At 32.8% G+C, this 18,634-nt stretch overlaps 1 protein-coding gene across 4 annotated transcripts in view; it reads right to left on the bottom strand.

Moving 5' to 3' along the window:
• Nucleotides 1-875: 875 nt before the first annotated feature.
• The window catches only part of LOC145252441 (uncharacterized), a 120,980-nt gene continuing 103,221 nt past the window's right edge, over nt 876-18,634 (bottom strand). For all 4 annotated transcript variants that reach the window (XM_080111840.1, XM_080111841.1, XM_080111842.1 and 1 more), the window contains one exon: nt 876-4,559. In XM_080111840.1, the coding sequence (XP_079967966.1) occupies nt 4,524-4,559 (36 nt within the window). In that variant the 3' untranslated portion in view covers nt 876-4,523. The remainder of the gene's footprint in view (nt 4,560-18,634) is intronic.

Raw genomic sequence — 18,634 nt, 5'->3', positions numbered from 1 at the left:
GCTTTGTGTGAAATTTGCAAAAGATAGGCTCAGCCGTTTCGAAACCTATGAGGAATGAACTCTCATACACACATACACACACACGCGCACACGCACGCGCATACACACACACAGAGTGACTTTTATATAATAGTAGAGATAAAGATAGAGATCTGTCATTCCTTTTTCTCCCTTACATCCCAGAAAGTGATGGGCCAAGAGCACATAATTCGGGTATTATGTTAACACAGAAGTGGTTTTAATAATTAAATTTACTTCAAAATATGTTCATGTATAAAGGCCACTTTTTAAAGTGACCTTTGAATTTTCCCTTTTAATGCGAAACATTAATAGAGCAATTATTTATTCTGTAGCAGACGAAAATTGTAACAAACACAAACAGGGACGAATTCTCGCGGTTGGAGATTTTGAAACACGCTTCCTTTCTGGCTTGTCCAATATGAAGCCAATTTTCAGTCACGTGACCGAGTTTATAAAAGATTGAACCGGCGACACACACACATACATACTATCTCTCCCTCTTTCTCTTTCTCTCTCTCTCTCCTTCTCCCTCTCTCTCTCTCTCTCTACCTCTCTTTCTCTCTTCCCGGGTCTTGCTGACAGCACACCCCTCTGTTGAAGCGTGACTTCGCCCAGGCCCTACCGACTTCAACACGCATACACTAAACTCTTCTCTCTTTCAACAGGCTTGTCTAATCTTTAATCTACGTCTTCACACAGGAACACTTTCAATGGCTAATCTTTTCTCTATACATCCCATTCCATTATTCTTACTAACGAAAATAATCAATAAATCGTTTTTATATATTAGAATGAGATTTCATGTCTTTTTATTTCACATGCTGGAATCTTCAGCTGCAAGAATTTTCATCTGCTTATGTTTTTTTTTTTTTTTTTTTTTTGCGCAATTTTCATCCTATTTTTAATCTATTATTTATTATGCTGCCACTTGGACTTAGGATTAAGGAAGAGTATATATTTCTTATGACTATTAACATTTGCATTTATTTATACTAAAATTTGGTCGGGGACATTAACTATATAATAAATTCGATGGGGACAATGAAACGTTAATTTCACTATAAAAATTTAATGAAATTATAAAAAAACACACATACTTTTTTTTTTATTAATCTCACTACTAATTCTAAATCCGGGTTGCAACACGAAACATAAAGGTGCTTGTGCATCATAGTGAATTTTGAAAAGAACACATTTCAGGTAAAAGCACTATTATGTAGTTACGAGTCATGTCGAAATAAGTATAAGTTCCAAAAATAACGAAAAATAATCGAGCAGAAAATGTGCTAAATAGATCTATTTTTTGAAAAAAAAAAAATCATAGTCGAATATTTTCATTTTTTTAATGGAGGAGGTCAAGGAAAGTAAGAGAGATAAGTCAGTCTCACATAAATAACGAGATTTTAAAAACTCCCAAACATACGACGAAACGTAATAATCTGATAAATTCTAGTTTTACTTATAATTAATTTTTACTGGATCATTTTTCGTAACTTTGTGCAATTTATATTAATTTTGACATACCAACGTAAGTACGTAATACGATTTTTAATTGTTTCAAAATTCAGCATCCTGTATAAGTTCCAAAATAAATGAGAAGATAAAACAAAGAGCAAAAATAATCTTGCTCATGACAAAATTTGGTAAAGCTGTAGGTTTTTTATTCAAAATGGCGCCCGACAGTTACGTCCATTAATCGTCTGCTATTTTAACTCGTTATATTTCGTTATATTTCGTTATATTTCGGATCCATTAATAAATAAAAAGTGATTTTGCTTACAGCCAGCTAATGTTTTCCCTAATTTTCTGTGGAGTGCTACCGAAAGCGGTGACAAGACAAATATTTTTTTTTGCTTTTTTGTTATTCAGTAATAATAAGCGGTTTATTGAAATAAAATATAAGAAAAGGACATTATTGAAAAGTATACGATAAAAATTAACAAAATTATAAAAAGATAAAAATAACACAATTAGTCTTAATCTGCATTTTTAATAACAGCATTAAGAAAAAGGTTTTATTTTATTTAAAATTTTCTAAAAAAATATATGTTTATTAAAGTAAAAAATAAAAGCTTTTTTTATTTGAAATTTTATAGTAAATATATATCATGAAATTATTGAAATCAAAATAAAAAAAATCAAGCATTATAAAAACGTCTCTAATACATAATTAATACTGAATAACAGAAAAAGGCGAAAGAAACTGATTTGCTTTGTCACAGCTTCCGGTAGCGCTCCGCATAAAATTAAGGAAGACATTAGCTGACTATAAGCCTGATTTTATTTTCACAATAAAACTGAAAAAGAAAAAAATAAATAAATAAAATAAAATAAAAAATAAGGAAATATTTTCTAATAGAAAGTTGTTTTCTGTAAATGAGGAGACAAATTAATTGAAGCTTTAAAATAACAGACGATTAGATGACTTCATAGTCGGCCGCCATCTTAAGTGCAAAACTCGAGATTTACCGCAGATTTCCCATAATGGCGGCCATTAAACAGAAAAGACCCTATTTTTGTATGCATGTCATAATTTTAAACAAGTTTATTCAATTAATTTAATAAACAAACGATACCGTAAATAATTGAATTAAACTTAATAAGATTTCTATTGTGCATGCAGGGAGCAGGTTTGGTCTGCTTAACAGCTTAAATCGGCATAATATTTATGCCTCCTCAAAATCCAATTTCTGTCCACATTATGGGAGGTGGCAATAAGGTTCAGAAGTAAACATTCTGTTTAAAGAGGATATGACTTTTAATACATTTGGAATTATTTTTCTCTAAATCTTCCATCCAGAAATATGTTTCCACCCGGGTAACGCCGAGGAAATACAATGTGCGTGTGTAGCAGAGTGTCTAAAAAGGGAACGCGGATATAGTCATTTTTTTACTTCCGGTTTTTACTGTTCATTTGGCTGAATAGTTAGACATGGTCAAACGGACATGAAAACCTTTCTTAACATGGAGAAAAGAGTGCTTCTTTACATTGGTGATGTTTTAAACCAACACATTTCAGGTGAAAACATTACATACTTACGCGTCATGGCGAAATTAGCATAAATTCCAAAAATTACGAAAAATGATCAAGTAGATGTTCTAAATATATATTTTAATAAAAAATCAACCACGATTACATTCTGAAATGTGTTGGTTTAAAAATGGCGGACCCTTAATTTGTCAATTTAAGTCAAGGGTTATCTCCGTTGTTTGTCATACTGAATTGGTTGCAGAACTCTTCCACGCTAAAACCTACAATAAAACTCGATAATTTAATAAATTCTATTTTATTTGTAATTACTTTTTTCTACTAGATCATTTTTTTGTAATATTTTTTTAATAATTTATACCAATTTCGCCATGACATGTAAGTACGTAACAATGTTTTCACCTGGAATGCGTTGGTTTAAAAATTGCCAATGTAAACAAGCACAGAGAAAATCGGTTGGGGCTTCCACGTCAACTGAAGGGGGGGGATAATCATGAAACAGAAGGGACGATATCTTGCTTGTCACTGTCGTCCTTTCTACGGAGCAGAAACCAGAAGGAAAAATGAAATAACAATCTTGATTATAATCAAGAACACTCTTGTTACAAACTGTTACTCGAGTCAGAGTTGTCATCAGATTGTATTCTGATTTTCAACAAATATTTGGAGCAAAGATGTGAATTCATGCATTATAAGTTTTCGATTGTGAGCCGTGCTTTCAAGCAGTTCCACCATCTTATCACAGGCGTATAGTCAATGAAGAAATAGATTAAAAGAAAAAAGGAAGAAAAGAGAGAAGAATGCTCGTCCGGAGAAATCCATTATTTTTGAAAAGATCTTGAAAATGCGCAAAGATAAGAAAATGTAAAAAGGAAAAGTTTCATAATTATAATTGCTTTTTTTGATAATTCAAATTCTCTCGTTTGATAATTTTAATTTGCTTTTTTGATAATTCAAATTCTCTCTTTTAATAATTGTAATTCGTTCTTTTGATAATTGTAATTCGTTCTTTTGATAATTCAAATTCTCTCATTTGATAATTTTAATTCGCTCTTTTGATAATTCAAATTCTCTGTTTTGATAATTTTAATTTGTTCTTTTGATAATTCAAATTCTCTCATTTGATAATTTTAATTCGTTCTTTTGATAATTCAAATTCTCTGTTTTGATAATTTTAATTTGTTCTTTTGATAATTCAAATTCTCTCTTTTGATAATCTTCATTTGTTCTTATGGTAATTATAATTGCTTTTTTTATAATTATAATTCTTTCTTCTGATGATTATAATTGCTGTTTTGATAATTACAATTGCTTCTTTTGATAATTTAAATTATTACTTTTGATAATTATAATTCTTTCTTTTGATAATTGAAATTTCTTCTTTTGATAATTATAATTCTTTCTTTTGATAATTGAAATTTCTTCTTTTGAATGCTGTCAAAATGGTTGCTATTAAAAACAGGTTGAAAGAACGTCGGCTGTTGTGTTGCTTGATTTTTTTAAGTGGATATTATCAAACTTCGGAGCCCTCTGCCATATCAGGTGGAATCTATGAGAAAGATAAAAACAAAAACATAAAGATGTTTACGTGAATTACAGATGTTAAAGCACATATCGAAGTATACATGCCAAAGTATAAGCGTTAAAACAAAAGAAAAAGGGAAACATTTAAAATATTGCATGACGAACAGTAATTATTTTTATAATATTTTGCTTATTCTTTCCTTACTTAGTCCGTACATTACGCTTTGAAAAAAAAAAAGAGCCAAATACAAGTTTTGAAGGTCAAACTGCTTTGGAAATGTCCAAATTCGCAAAATTTGGCTTTAAAGATGGTAATGTGGCATTCCTGGACGAGAATATGAAAGCAGCGTCCTTTTAATGTAGCTTCGTTTTTGAATTAATATCATTATAATAATATATGATCATTTTTATTAATGGTGTGAGAACGGAACTCGCAGTAATTTCACTGAAGAAAGAAGTCAGCGAAATGAAACATAAAAAAGAAACTTTGGAAAGAAACAGGAAAGAAAACAAAGACGATTCATGTTTACCAGTGAATGTTAGGTCGAGAAGTTTACGAACATGAAAAAAAATTCATGTTTCTAAATTTTTTAAATGAGGATTGATTATTCGTATTATTGTATCATAATGTGCAGCGACATCGCGTAAACAGCAGTCGCTGCAGTGAAATAGAGAGAGGAGCAGTTGAAGATAGCAGGACTGGTGACGTCATGCAGAGATAGCAGCAGCAGCAGGAAGACAGAGAGAGTGGAGTGGGAAAGACGTGACGGCATGAACAGCAGAAGAAAGAGAGCAGATCACAATGATTCCTCGCTAGCCGGTGACAGCCTTGTCAAAAAAAATTATGTATAATGGGAAGCACAGACAGGAAATAAAAGTGTTTCTCAAAAGAACGTGAGTTCAAAGTATTTCTTTAATTTGTTTGGCACTTTGATGAGGTCAACAGACGAGAGGAAGAACGAAATGAGAACGCCTTCTATAACTTTACATTATTTCGATTCTTCGAACAATTGTTCTCATCTTGAGTGTCATTTGCAGTTTTTAAAAATTATTAGAACAAGAGCATGCTACTCCCATGAATTAAATAAAGGTGTTTGTTAAAACTTTGTGCAGATTCCAGAGTTCAACAGAAAGATGCCTGCGTTTGGCAAGATACACCTGAAAAAGGTCAGAGGTTATGGTTAGGGTTAAGTACTTTATCCACTAAACCATCGGTCCTTTCAAACTTGAAGATACACCTGAAGAAGATCAGAAGTTACGTCAAGCGAAACGTTGTAAAATGGCATGTTTTGAATGGAAATGATTATTTCAATGACAAAAGTATTCAAGTTTGATAGTTCTGGGTGATTATGTCGAAAAGAGATCAGTTTAAACTCATAAAACCACAAAATCTTCTAAAAATTGGTGCTTAGCATACACGAAGAACTGGCCTATGTGGGAGAAATTGGTGCCTTGCAAAGAATGGAACACCATTAATGATCCTCTGATGTACAGAGAGCGAATGCCCTTTTCTCTACCCTGCAACCTCTCTCCCACAGAAGAGACATTGCGAGCCTATCCTTTTTTTTTCGTTATTTCCATGGCAGGTGCTCGTCTGAACTCCAATCTCTGGTCCCCCCTCGCCAATCTTTCACGAAAAACACCCGTCTAGCTGAATCCACTGTGAAAAATTTCTCCCACTCTTTATCTGTGCCTAGATCAAAACGTGGATTCCATGAACAAAGCTTCTTTCTTAGAACTGCACGCCTGTGGAACTCTGTTCCATCTGCCTGCTTCCCACCTGACTACAACTTGGATGTGTTCAAGTCCAACGTTAACAAATTCCTAATGGACCGCCCCCTTAAGTAAACACTTCATCAAATCTCCACACTTACGTAATGTACTTGTAATAACACTTATCCCTGAGTGGCTTCCGGGCCTTGATAAGTGGTGACCACTGTGTAAAAAAAAAAAAAAAATACTCTTCAAGCTTGACTTAATAAAACAGTTCATGAGGGCTCTAGACAAGGATGGTGACTGCTTCACTTACTTGTGCCAGGCTTTTCCAGGATCGACCGTGGAGAAGTTGAAAGCTGACATCTTTGACCATCCTCAGATCCGGCAGCTCATCAGAAATTCAGAGTTCGAAAACTCAATGAATGAAGTGGAACTGGAAGCATGGAAAGCATTTGTTCTTTTAGTAAAGAACTTGGCAAAAATAAGGCTAGAGACTACAGAGAACTTGTCAGCAGCTGATGCTGACTGCTATCAGAAACCTGGGCTGCAACACGAGCGTCAAAATGTAATACCTATTTTCACATATGGACCGGTTTCCTGAGAACCTGGGTAGAATCAGTTACAACCAGAGCAAAAGATTCCATCAGGACCTGAGAAAGATGACCAGGTATCAGGGTCACTGGGACGCAGTTATGATGGCTGACTACTGTTGGAATCTGAAGAGAGACCTTCCTGCTGCTGAACATTCCAGGAGTTCGAAAAAACGAAACTTCAAGCTCTGAAGTTTGACCAATGGTGAAGCAACATGCAATTTATGTGAAGTTACCTTTATCGATGCCTGCAATTCAGTTTACAGTAATCGATATTTCTATCAGGTAATCAATATACGTTGTTGGTAAAACATTTTCTTTACTTAAAAACATATTTAGGATGATATGTGTTGATAGAAATCAGCTGATAATGATGCAAAAATGTAATCGATTTTTCACAAAACCTGATTTGTTTTTAGAAATTAACTTAGCACAAAAACCTAACATGATGGAGAGGAACGGTGCCATTTTCTAATTCAGCAAAAATACCCTAAATCAGTTGTAGAAATATAGACAACCTTCAAAAAATAAAAAGTTATTTTCTTCACATTTGGAGGTTTTTTTCTGAATCAGCTGTGCAAAAATACCCTAAATAAATCGTGAAAAATTGTTGAATACTAACAGATATGGTAGGTAACCCAATATCTGTGGAGCAACAACAAAAGTTTCCTAATTAAAAAAAAATCTGATTAAAAGTTTTTGAGATCAAATTGTAGCAACAGTTAAATTACAGTCAAATGAAGAGGATACTATAGAAACAATTTATTTTATTTGAAAAAGTTTTGAATGTTTTTTTAGCAGTGTCAGAGAAATTTATAGCGAAATTAATAAGAACTTGTTTATTGGACTTGAAGTCAATCATATGGTAATCAGCCGGAAAGAAATTGTCCGCTGAAAAGGGTGATAGGAATTTCTTTCTAATTTGGAGAAAATGAAAAAAGAATGAGTAGCAAGCAAAGAAAAAAGAATCAAATGCCACTGATGTGCCCACCCCACCCCAACATGTATTAATAAAAGAAAGTGCACAAGAGATACTAGTTTAACCATTAAATATGCAATTGTTTAATTGATGTTTGTGGGAATTTAAAGAGCAAAAAGTGGATCTTGGGTTTATTTTCGGCAACTTTGTAACTCTCGCTTCCCTTATTTTGTCCTTTAGTTCTCACATTCTATGAGCGATTTTTCTGACAAAGAGGGAAGAATTGTTATTTCCTGGGTCGGAATCTATCCATTTAAAGATTTTTAACTATCCATCTAACATTTAGACATTTTAAACTATCCATCTAACATTTAGGCATTTTTAACTATCCATCTAACATTTAAACATTTTTAACTATCCATCTAACATTTAAACAGTTTTAACTATCCATCTAACATTTAGGCATTTTAAACTATCCATCTAACATTTAGACATTTTTAACTATCCATCTAATATTTAAACATTAATTTTAACAGTTAGCTAGTTTTTTACCTTAAAGTAGTATACTTTTATCCCCTTATATTCAGTGGCTTTATGCTTTGACTGGAGCGATTTCCATAAAAAAAAAACAAAGACAAGATTGAATATATTTGCTAAGAAGTAAGTTTAGTATTATGCTTGGTAGATTTAACACAGACTATATAATGAATTTGGAAATTTCCCCAACATAAAATGCAGCTTTTCCATGTCTTTATTAATCTGAAAAAGGCATTTGACAAACTAGCAAGAAAGGCTATCCTCTGATCCCTCAGACACAAACAAGCAGTTAGTGAATGCAGTTTCCAGACTCTGTCGCAAATCAACAACGGCCGTAACTTTTGTTGATGTGTTCTCTGAATATATAAATATAACAGTAAATGTACACCAGGAATCAGTACTTAATCCAAACAGCATATGCATCTCTAAACTTGCTGAGTGGTCTCAGCAATCACAACAAGCGCAGGTTGTGCCACACAAAAGTAGAAAGTGTGAGTCACCTGACATCCAGCTGTAAGGTTCTATTCAGGAACGTCTACTATATTGAATACAACATAATGGAGTGCATGAATATCTCCACTGGACGATTTGTAAAATTTGAATATTGAACGCAGCAGCAAGTCTTGAGAACACATACTAGAAAGAACAGTTGGAACTAAGCCATACACCATCCATTATGACTACGAAATTCATACATGATATGGAACAAGAAGGAGAAAGAAGCAACCTTAGTAGAAGTTAGTGTTCCATATGATGCTGGATTAAACAGAGCTGAGAGGAAAGAGATAATTAAATGCCAAGGTTTTATGCACGGCATAAAAAGAAATTGGAATCTTAGGAAGATCTTCATCATTCGAAGTGATCATGAAATTTTTTAATATAGAAATGAAATGAGGACAGAAGAAATGAAAGAAATCCGTTGCCAAGGCTGCTGGGAAAATGGTGGATCGTTTTACCACTCCAGTAGATATCTCAATGCTGATGCAATTCTCTACCTGTATAAGAGTCAATTACTTCCAAGGATGGAGTACTGTTGCCACATCTGGGCAGGAGCTGCTAGAAGCACTTTATCCTGCCTTGACAAAGTTCAAAATAGACTTTGTAGCCTAGTGGGGGGTACCTTTTCCTCTTTCCTACAACCTCTCTTCCACAGAAGAGATGTTGTGAGCCTTTCTCTGCTTTATCGTCATTCGCATGGCTAGTGCTCGTCTGAGCTCCAATCTATAATCCCCCCTGGTCTGACTTACGAAAAACACTCCTCTAGCTGAAACCACTATCATTAATTTCCCCCACTCTTTATCTGTGCCTAAATTTAAACGTAAACATAGATTCCATAAACAAAGTTTCTTTCTTAGAACTGCACGTCTGTGGAACTCTGCTCCGTTTTCCTGCTTTCCAACTGCCTACAATATGGTTGTCTTCAAGTCCAGCATAAGGTTCTTGATGAGCCATCCCCTTAAGTAATCCAATTTACCAAGTTTCACTACTAACGATTACTATGACGTTCCCATTGACCACTGAACACTCATTAACCCTTATCCTTGAGTGGCCTTCGGGCCTTGCTAAGTGGTGACTCCTTTGTAAAAAAAAAGAAGAAAAAAATCCGTAAGGTTAAACAATGTTAAAAAAATAGATCATAAGCAGATGAAAAAAATAGATCATAAGATGAAAAAAAATAGATCATAAGATGGAAAAAATAGATCATAAGATGAAAAAAAATTGATTATAAACAGATGAAAAAAAATAGATCATAAGATGAAAAAAAATAGATCATAAGATGAAAAAAAAATAGATCATAAGATGAAAAAAATAGATTATAAGATGAAAAAAAGAAATAGATCATAAGCAGATGAAAAAAAGAAAATGAAAATTAGTCGCAGGTGAAATCAAATTTTGGTTGCGTTAGAGAGAGAGGGTGAGAGAGCGGGAGGGCTGAAGGAGGATGGAGACGAGAGGGAGAGAGGAAGAGAGAGAGAAAGAGAGTGGGAAGATGGAGAAGGAGAGATAAGGGAGATAAACGTGGCAGAGAGAGAGGGAGAGAGAGAGATGGGGGGAGGGAATAAAGAGATGTGAGAGAGAGGGGTTATAGGGGAGATAAACGTGGGTTGCTCTGAAAAAGAACCTTTCAAAATGACAGACGTAAATCAATTTATTTTTGTGAAAGCAACAAAAAGCAGGTGATGTTTTTGTGTGTTTTTTTTTAATTAAGAAAAAAACATTTCGGCAGTATCTGTTCACATGCAAAACACCATAAATCTCTTGATGTATATAATTAACTGCACCTACACATTGGGTGTACATTTTAAAATTTTAAAACTAAGATTAAAAATATAATTAAAAAATAAATGAAAAACAAAGTAAATAATAATAATAATAATAATAATAATAATAATAATAACAATAATAATAACAATAATAATAACAATAATAACTATCAGAACCCGTGGAAATTCCACGGTAGTTGAAAATTTTTAAAATACATTATAAATAAGATGAATAAAAAATAAAATAAAACAAATAACAAATTTAAAACAATTTTTTAATAAATTCTTTTTTAATCTTTTAAAGCTAAAGCTGATTTAAAAAAAAAGATATTTTTTTTCAATGAAAATTCAACACACAACACATTCTGTTTTTTTTCTGGATATTTTTTTATGAATTATAAAAGAACAGATGTTAATTCACTTGCACGTGTTTTTAAATTAAAAAAAACTATAAATAAAAAACTTAGTCTTCTCTCAACATGATATTTTTTAAAATTATAAAATAAAATAAAATAAAATAGCCAATTTGAAACCGTAAACAGACAGTTATGTTTTTTTTTTTTTAGAGGAAATGGTTTTAAGGATGTTTTAACCGATAAAGAGCAACTATAAAGGGAGGTAATTCGTTTCTCATTAATTAATGTTTACGATGATGTTTTTTGTGACACTGGACAGGCGAGTAAGTTAATATTTAAATAATAATAATAATAATAATAATAATAATAATAATAATAGTTGTAGTGTTGGTATAAACTGGCACCCTGGCACCACATCAAATAATCAAGGAGAGTCAAGGAGAATGGAAAGACCAAGGAAAGAAATCACTAACCAGACCTCCACTGGATGAGTGCAAAGAGGACTGAGACCTTGGGGAAGCTTATTGCTACCCAAATTCCAATGTAGACCGATGGTTGCTACCAACAAGAAATCAATGGTAAACAGCTATTGCAATAATGCACTCTAATTTACACATGTTGTTAAAAGAGGCAGTGAGTACTGGAAATCTGGGGAGACTTGTTGTTATTCAGACTCCAGGGAACACCACAGGTTGTTATTAAAGAGAATTTGTTGATGATGGCCTGTGAGTAGCAGCAATAGCAATAATAATAATAATAATAATAATAATAATAATAATAAAAACAATAATAATAAAAACGAAACAAATATGTAGAACTTGTAAGAGAAACGAAAGTAATATGGACTTTAAGAAAATCAATATAATAACAATAACTGAAGGAGCACCAGGAACTGTGCCAAAGAATTTCGATAAAAGACGAGGAGAAAGTTGAATCAAGGGGACGATTAAGCCTATACAGTAATGCTGAAAATAGCTGGAATCTTAAGGAAAACCCTTGAATGCAGAAACTAACCGATATGAGCTAAAAACACCAACCGACTGTATGGAAATTGCAACAGAAGAAAAAAAAAAAATAAGATAGAAAGGAAATTAAGAAAACTGAAACTGCAAAATTGTAAGTTAACTATGCACCCCCTCCTAAAAAAATGGTGTTTTTTTTTTACATGGGGTCACCACTTATCAAGGCCCAGAGGCCACTCGAGGATAAGGGTTAATGGGTATACATCAGTCATTGTGAATTTAGTGTAGTAAACATTAGTGGGAATTTTGTAACTTGGATTACTTAGGGGAATGGTTCAACAAGAACTTGTTCACGTTGGACTTGAAGACAATCAGATTGTAGTCAGCTGGAAAGCAGGTAAACGTAATAGAGTTCCACAGGCGTTCAATTCTAAGAAAGAAGTCCTGTTCATAGCCATGAAGGGATCAAGGAGGATAGAAGACCATGGGGAGAAAGCACTAACCAGACCTCCACTGGATGAGTATGAAGAGTACAGTGATCTTGGGAGGGCTTATTGCTCCCCAAATTCCAGTAAAGACCAATGGTTGTTGCAAGCAAGAAATCAACGGCGACTGTTCTGATTACACAAATTTATTTGGCCATATTTATCGAAAGAGGTGGAGAGTACTGGAAATGTAATTTCTCAGCAAAGTAAAGTCGACATTGGCGACAGGAAGTCTAGCTGACATCCACATGCTTTATGTTAAAGTGACAGACTCCACTTCGAGGTGATAAGAATTATCTTGAAAGATGGAAAGACCAGCGGCATAGTGATAATAAAGTTTCTTTGGAGCAAAGCAGAGGTTTGAGAGAGAGAAAAAAAGAAAGAAAAGTGATTCGGAAGAGGAAAGAAAAGAGAAGTGAACGACAATAGAAGAACGGGGTAATCTGCAAATGATAGAGGAGGAAATGCCAATCTCAAAGAGATGATGGCCGGAATTAGGGTTCCATAAAAAACATTCTGTTTGGCAAATGATGAATTAACTTTTGTTGACCATCAAAGCAGACACACCTTGGCTTTGGGCTCTTGCCCAGAGCTAGATAACCTCCTCAAAAGAGTTAAGGTGAAAATCTTTCCCTCCTCTGACTGAGAAGCTGTCTGAAAAACCTAAGTTGAAAACATCCTGCATCTTGAAACCGTTAAGAATCTGAATAATTAACTCCCTTTGCACACATGTTGTGAATAATTATTCTCGTTTATAAAAATTGATCTGTGAGTTATTATTGAATTCCTTTGATTAGAAAAACAGTTATTTACAGTGACGACACCACAACCAGCCATTCACTAAAACACCTATGAGAAGAACTCAAACCACAACATCTGACAACTAATGGCCAGCCAGCGTGCTAAAGGTACTAGCGCACAGACTTAGGGTTATGCATGTTTTGTGCGCTTTGAGCACCAGAGCGGAAGTTCCAGTAATATGTAAGTGTCTGGTTACATTTTAAGGGATCCAGCACTGCACTAGTTAAGAATGTTGCCTCAGGGACTTAGGGCTAGTGTACAGTTCTTTTACCTTGTGTACGACCAGGCCCTGGTGGTTTACAGTTTTTAGTGGACAAGAGTTATATTAGAACTTGTAGATCATGTCTGGGTGTCTATTTTCTTATTTCCTAGGTTTTTGAATATGGACACACCCTCCCTCATAACAATATATATATTCTGAAATAACATTACTTAGCATATTTGGATAAGTTTATTCATTTTGATTAAAGGGGTGGAAGGCTGCATTTGTGTTTGAACTCAATACAGGGAAAATAATACTTTATTTTATTTTATTTATAACATAGTATTATTATTATTTTATTGTCACATTTTGTGTCTGGCTGTTGTTATTGCCGATTTTATACTGATAGGAGGATCATAAAAAATGAACATAGATTATCAGAATCTTGTTTTCTTAGGCCTTTAGTACTTTCTGCAAGATTCTGGCGGTTCTCAACAAGGCAGTCTTCTGAAGTACTCTAACATTGCAATGGATCTTAATTTTGTCAATCCACTTGTCAAATCCTTTTGTCACACTCGCCAGGGCTCCCACCACAACAGGTACATCTTCTACTTTCTTCAACTTCCACACCCTTTTTATCTCCTTTTTCAAGTCTTTTGTACTTTTCGATCTTCTCCTTTTCTTTTTCCTCCACATTCACATCAGCCGGCACTACTATCTCAATGATTATTGCCTTGTGTTCCTTTTTTTCAATCTGGTCTCCTTGCTTCAATCACATTATCACATTAGATATTCATATCTTACAGTAACTTCACATTACTACTCTCCCCTACTTCTGGAACATGCTTGTGCCATTTTTTGCTGCATTTCAACTTTCTGTTCTTAGATATATCCAAATAGACCTTTCTTGCAATATTGTCATGACGCCTCTTGTATTCCTTTTGAGCTACATTTTCACCTTTCCGCCCATGCAGTCAACAGTGAACTTTCAAGCGTTTTATCAATGTGATAATTCACATAATTTACCCTGAGCGATTGCTCCTGTGTGACACATATCAGGGCTTCTGTCCCAATCTTCAAGTCAGATTTTGACAACCATCGCCAGGTTTTTTCCTTGTCCACTGCCTCTGGTAGATCTTTACTGAATTGTCCAATGCATTTCTTCTCAAACCACTTCTTTTTCGCTTTTTGTTCATTTCTTGCCTTAAATTCTTTGCTCTCTACTAATTCGCTCGCTTGCAATTTAGATGTAAAACTTTCAGCCTATTTTCTTCTCCTTTTATGCATTGTTCTACACGTATTAGTTTTCATCCTCAATCCCCAGCCAAAACAAAATAAACTTCTTTGTTTTAAAAATGTAGGTAGCACCCATACAACGACTTTAATAATGACGTATGATTGTGATGTCACACGAGAAGAGAAAATGTGAATTTGAAAATAAAATGTCTCTTCAGAATGGAATAGGTGCTTGTACAGATTAAGGAATTTTGAAACAAACGCATTGCAGGTGAAACCACTATTACGTACATGTTATGTCGAAATTAGTATAAATTCTAACATTTATAATTAACGACCCCATAGAAGATGTGTTAGATCTAATGTTTATAAAAAATCATCTATAATAATGGTCCGACATTTTATTTTTAAAAAATGCGGATTTAAAACGAAAGCAAGGGAGATAAGTCTATTTTGTCAAAATGATCGATTGCAGTTACCTCCCCTGGATTTTTAGGACTCTTCTACATTAAAACATACAATAAAACTCTATAAATCAATAAATCGATAAATTCTATTTTTACTTGTAATTGTTTTTCTACTGGATTAATTTTCGTAATTTTTGGAATGTATACTAATTTCGACATGACATATACGTAATAGTGTTTTTATTTTTTAATTGAAATGCGTTTGTTTCAAAATCAATTATTCTACACAACCATCATGAAATATTGATTTTGTAGAAAGGAATGTACAAGTTGCCTTCGATAAGTTTCCCGACTTTTATTGATAGTACAAACATGAAACTCTAGTCACCCTTGAAGTAATTTCCTCCAGCTGCAATGCCCTTCCAACAACTTCTGGAAAGTCTCATGAAAGTCCTCTTGTCACAGCCTCTTTCATCTCAATTGTCTCATAACGACAACTTCTAAGGTTTTCCTTGAGCTTAGGGAATAATAAGAAGTCACAAGAAGCAAGGTCTGTACTATAGGGAGAATGAGGAACTGTCGATGCCCACCTTGGTTAAATAGTCTATGACAAGGATGGAGTCGTAGACTGGTGCATTCGCACAAATCTTCTGTATCTTTAGTTCCTCGCAAATAATAGTGTGTACAGTTCCCACACTGACATCAAGCTGTGCAGTTTTTGTCTCTGTAAACACACGACGGCCCTTATCCATGAAATTCTTTATTTGGCCAATCAACTCTGGTATTATGACTTCCTTACTCCTCCCAGACTTCTCATCATCCTTCACAGATTCTTTGCCTTCCTTGAATCTCTTATGCTACTCAAAAACTGGTTCGATTCATGCAAGATGGACCAAAAACAGTCTGAAGAATTCCATACGTTTCTGTGGCATTTTTTCCAAGTTTAAAACAGAATTTTATTGCATATCATTTTCCTCACGTCCAGATTGCATTTTTGAAATTCATCAGCTGTGAAAATCAGGCTTTGGTAGGGTGTATTCCAATTCTGCTGTAGCTGTTCATTTGAACCTGAAATCATAAAAATTGGTCGATCATCTCAATATTGTATAAGAATAGCATACTGGATTTTTAAGAGTCTACAAAAATTTTAAATGCCTGTACAAAAAAAATTAAAAACTTATTAAAGACACCTCGTATCAATGACAATAAAGATTGAGAACCCGGCCGACTTTGATTTATTATATAAGAAAAAGAAAAGAAACGAATTTATTATATAGAAAAAAAAAGAAAAGAAACGAATTTATTATATAGAAAAAAAAGAAAAGAAACGAATTTATTATATAAAAAAAAAGAAAAGAAACGAATTTATTATATAGAAAAAAAGAAAAGAAACGAATTTATTATATAGAAAAAAAAGAAAAGAAACGAATATGTTTGTACGTAGTAAAGAGGGTAAATGTTCTCTTTCGATGTGTGATCTTCTACAAAGGCAGACAATGAACCTCTTTATAATTCGATTCGCTTACAGGTAGGGGCAGATTTATCTAAGTGTCTGAACTGGTTACTTTAACCAAAGACAACTACATGTAAATAGACAGAACATTCAGAAAAGAAATTGGAAACCATATGAATTAATGAAATGTCATGACCTTTTCGGTTCTTGGCTACTCTAACTGTTTTTCAATATCAAAGTGTAGTATCTGTTCTTCAAATGCTGCACTTCAATTTCTTGATCTCTCTCCGTGGAGGAGAAATCCTTCACGATTGAGACAATTTAAAATTTTTGTTCCTTTTCTCCACATTAAAAAACGACCCTGGTGTCTTACTTTCCCCCGTGGGGAGGAATCGTAAATAGGATACTCTAATTGTTTTTCATTATTGTTTTTCATACAGAACGATGCTCTCCTCCTTCCGGTTTTTCTTCCAGTTAATATAAACATTCATAAAAACATTCATAAAAACATTCATAAAAACATTCATATAAACATTCATACAAGAGCCAGCTGGAGTTCGAACACGGTATAATAATAAAGGGTTGGGTTTAAGACTCCTAACAAACGGTTCCCCAGTTCGATACAAAACACCTGATGACGGCCGAAGGGCAAAACCGCCGAAACGTTGTGACTATAACAACCAAGATGAGGAAGTCAGTCCGACAATCTCAATAAATGAAAACCCCTCATCTCAAAAATACAGACAATTACTATTCATATAAACATTCATATAAACATTCATATAAACATTCATATAAACATCATATAAACATTCATACAAACATTCATACAAACATTCATATAAACATTCATACAAACATTCATATAAGCATTCATATAAACATTCATACAAACATTCATATAAACATTCATATAAACATTCATACAAACATTTATACAAACATTCATATAAACATTCATATAAACATCATATAAACATTCATACAAACATTCATACAAACATTCATATAAACATCATATAAACATTCATACAAACATTCATACAAACATTCATATAAACATTCATATAAACATCATATAAACATTCATACAAACATTCATATAAACATTCATATAAACATCATATAAACATTCATACAAACATTCATACAAACATTCATATAAACATTCATATAAACATCATATAAACATTCATACAAACATTCATACAAACATTCATATAAACATTCATACAAACATTCATATAAGCATTCATATAAACATTCATACAAACATTCATATAAACATTCATATAAACATTCATACAAACATTTATACAAACATTCATATAAACATTCATACAAACATTCATATAAACATTCATATAAACATTCATACAAACATTCATATAAACATTCATATAAACATTCATACAAACATTCATATAAACATTCATATAAACATTCATACAAACATTCATATAAACATTCATACAAACATTCATATAAACATTCATATAAACATTCATACAAACATTCATATAAACATTCATACAAACATTCATACAAACATTCATACAAACATTCATATAAACATCATATAAACATTCATATAAACATTCATATAAACATTTATACAAACATTCATATAAACATTCATATAAGCATTCATACAAACATTCATATAAACATTCATATAAACATTCATATAAACATCATATAAACATTCATATAAACATTCATACAAACATTCATATAAACATTCATACAAACATTCATATAAACATCATATAAACATTCATATAAACATTCATATAAACATTCATACAAACATTCATATAAACATCATATAAACATTCATACAAACATTCATATAAACATCATATAAACATTCATACAAACATTCATACAAACATTCATATAAACATTCATACAAACATTCATATAAACATTCATATAAACATTCATACAAACATTCATATAAACATTCATACAAACATTCATACAAACATTCATACAAACATTCATATAAACATCATATAAACATTCATATAAACATTCATATAAACATTCATATAAACATTTATACAAACATTCATATAAACATTCATATAAGCATTCATACAAACATTCATACAAACATTCATATAAACATTCATATAAACATTCATAGGTCGCCATAACTTTTCTAAT

Source organism: Euprymna scolopes, chromosome 29 (genome assembly GCF_053919585.1).
Source record: "Euprymna scolopes isolate OS-2025 chromosome 29, ASM5391958v1, whole genome shotgun sequence".
Lineage (NCBI taxonomy): Eukaryota > Metazoa > Mollusca > Cephalopoda > Sepiida > Sepiolidae > Euprymna > Euprymna scolopes.
This window is presented reverse-complemented; position numbering and strand designations above follow the sequence as displayed.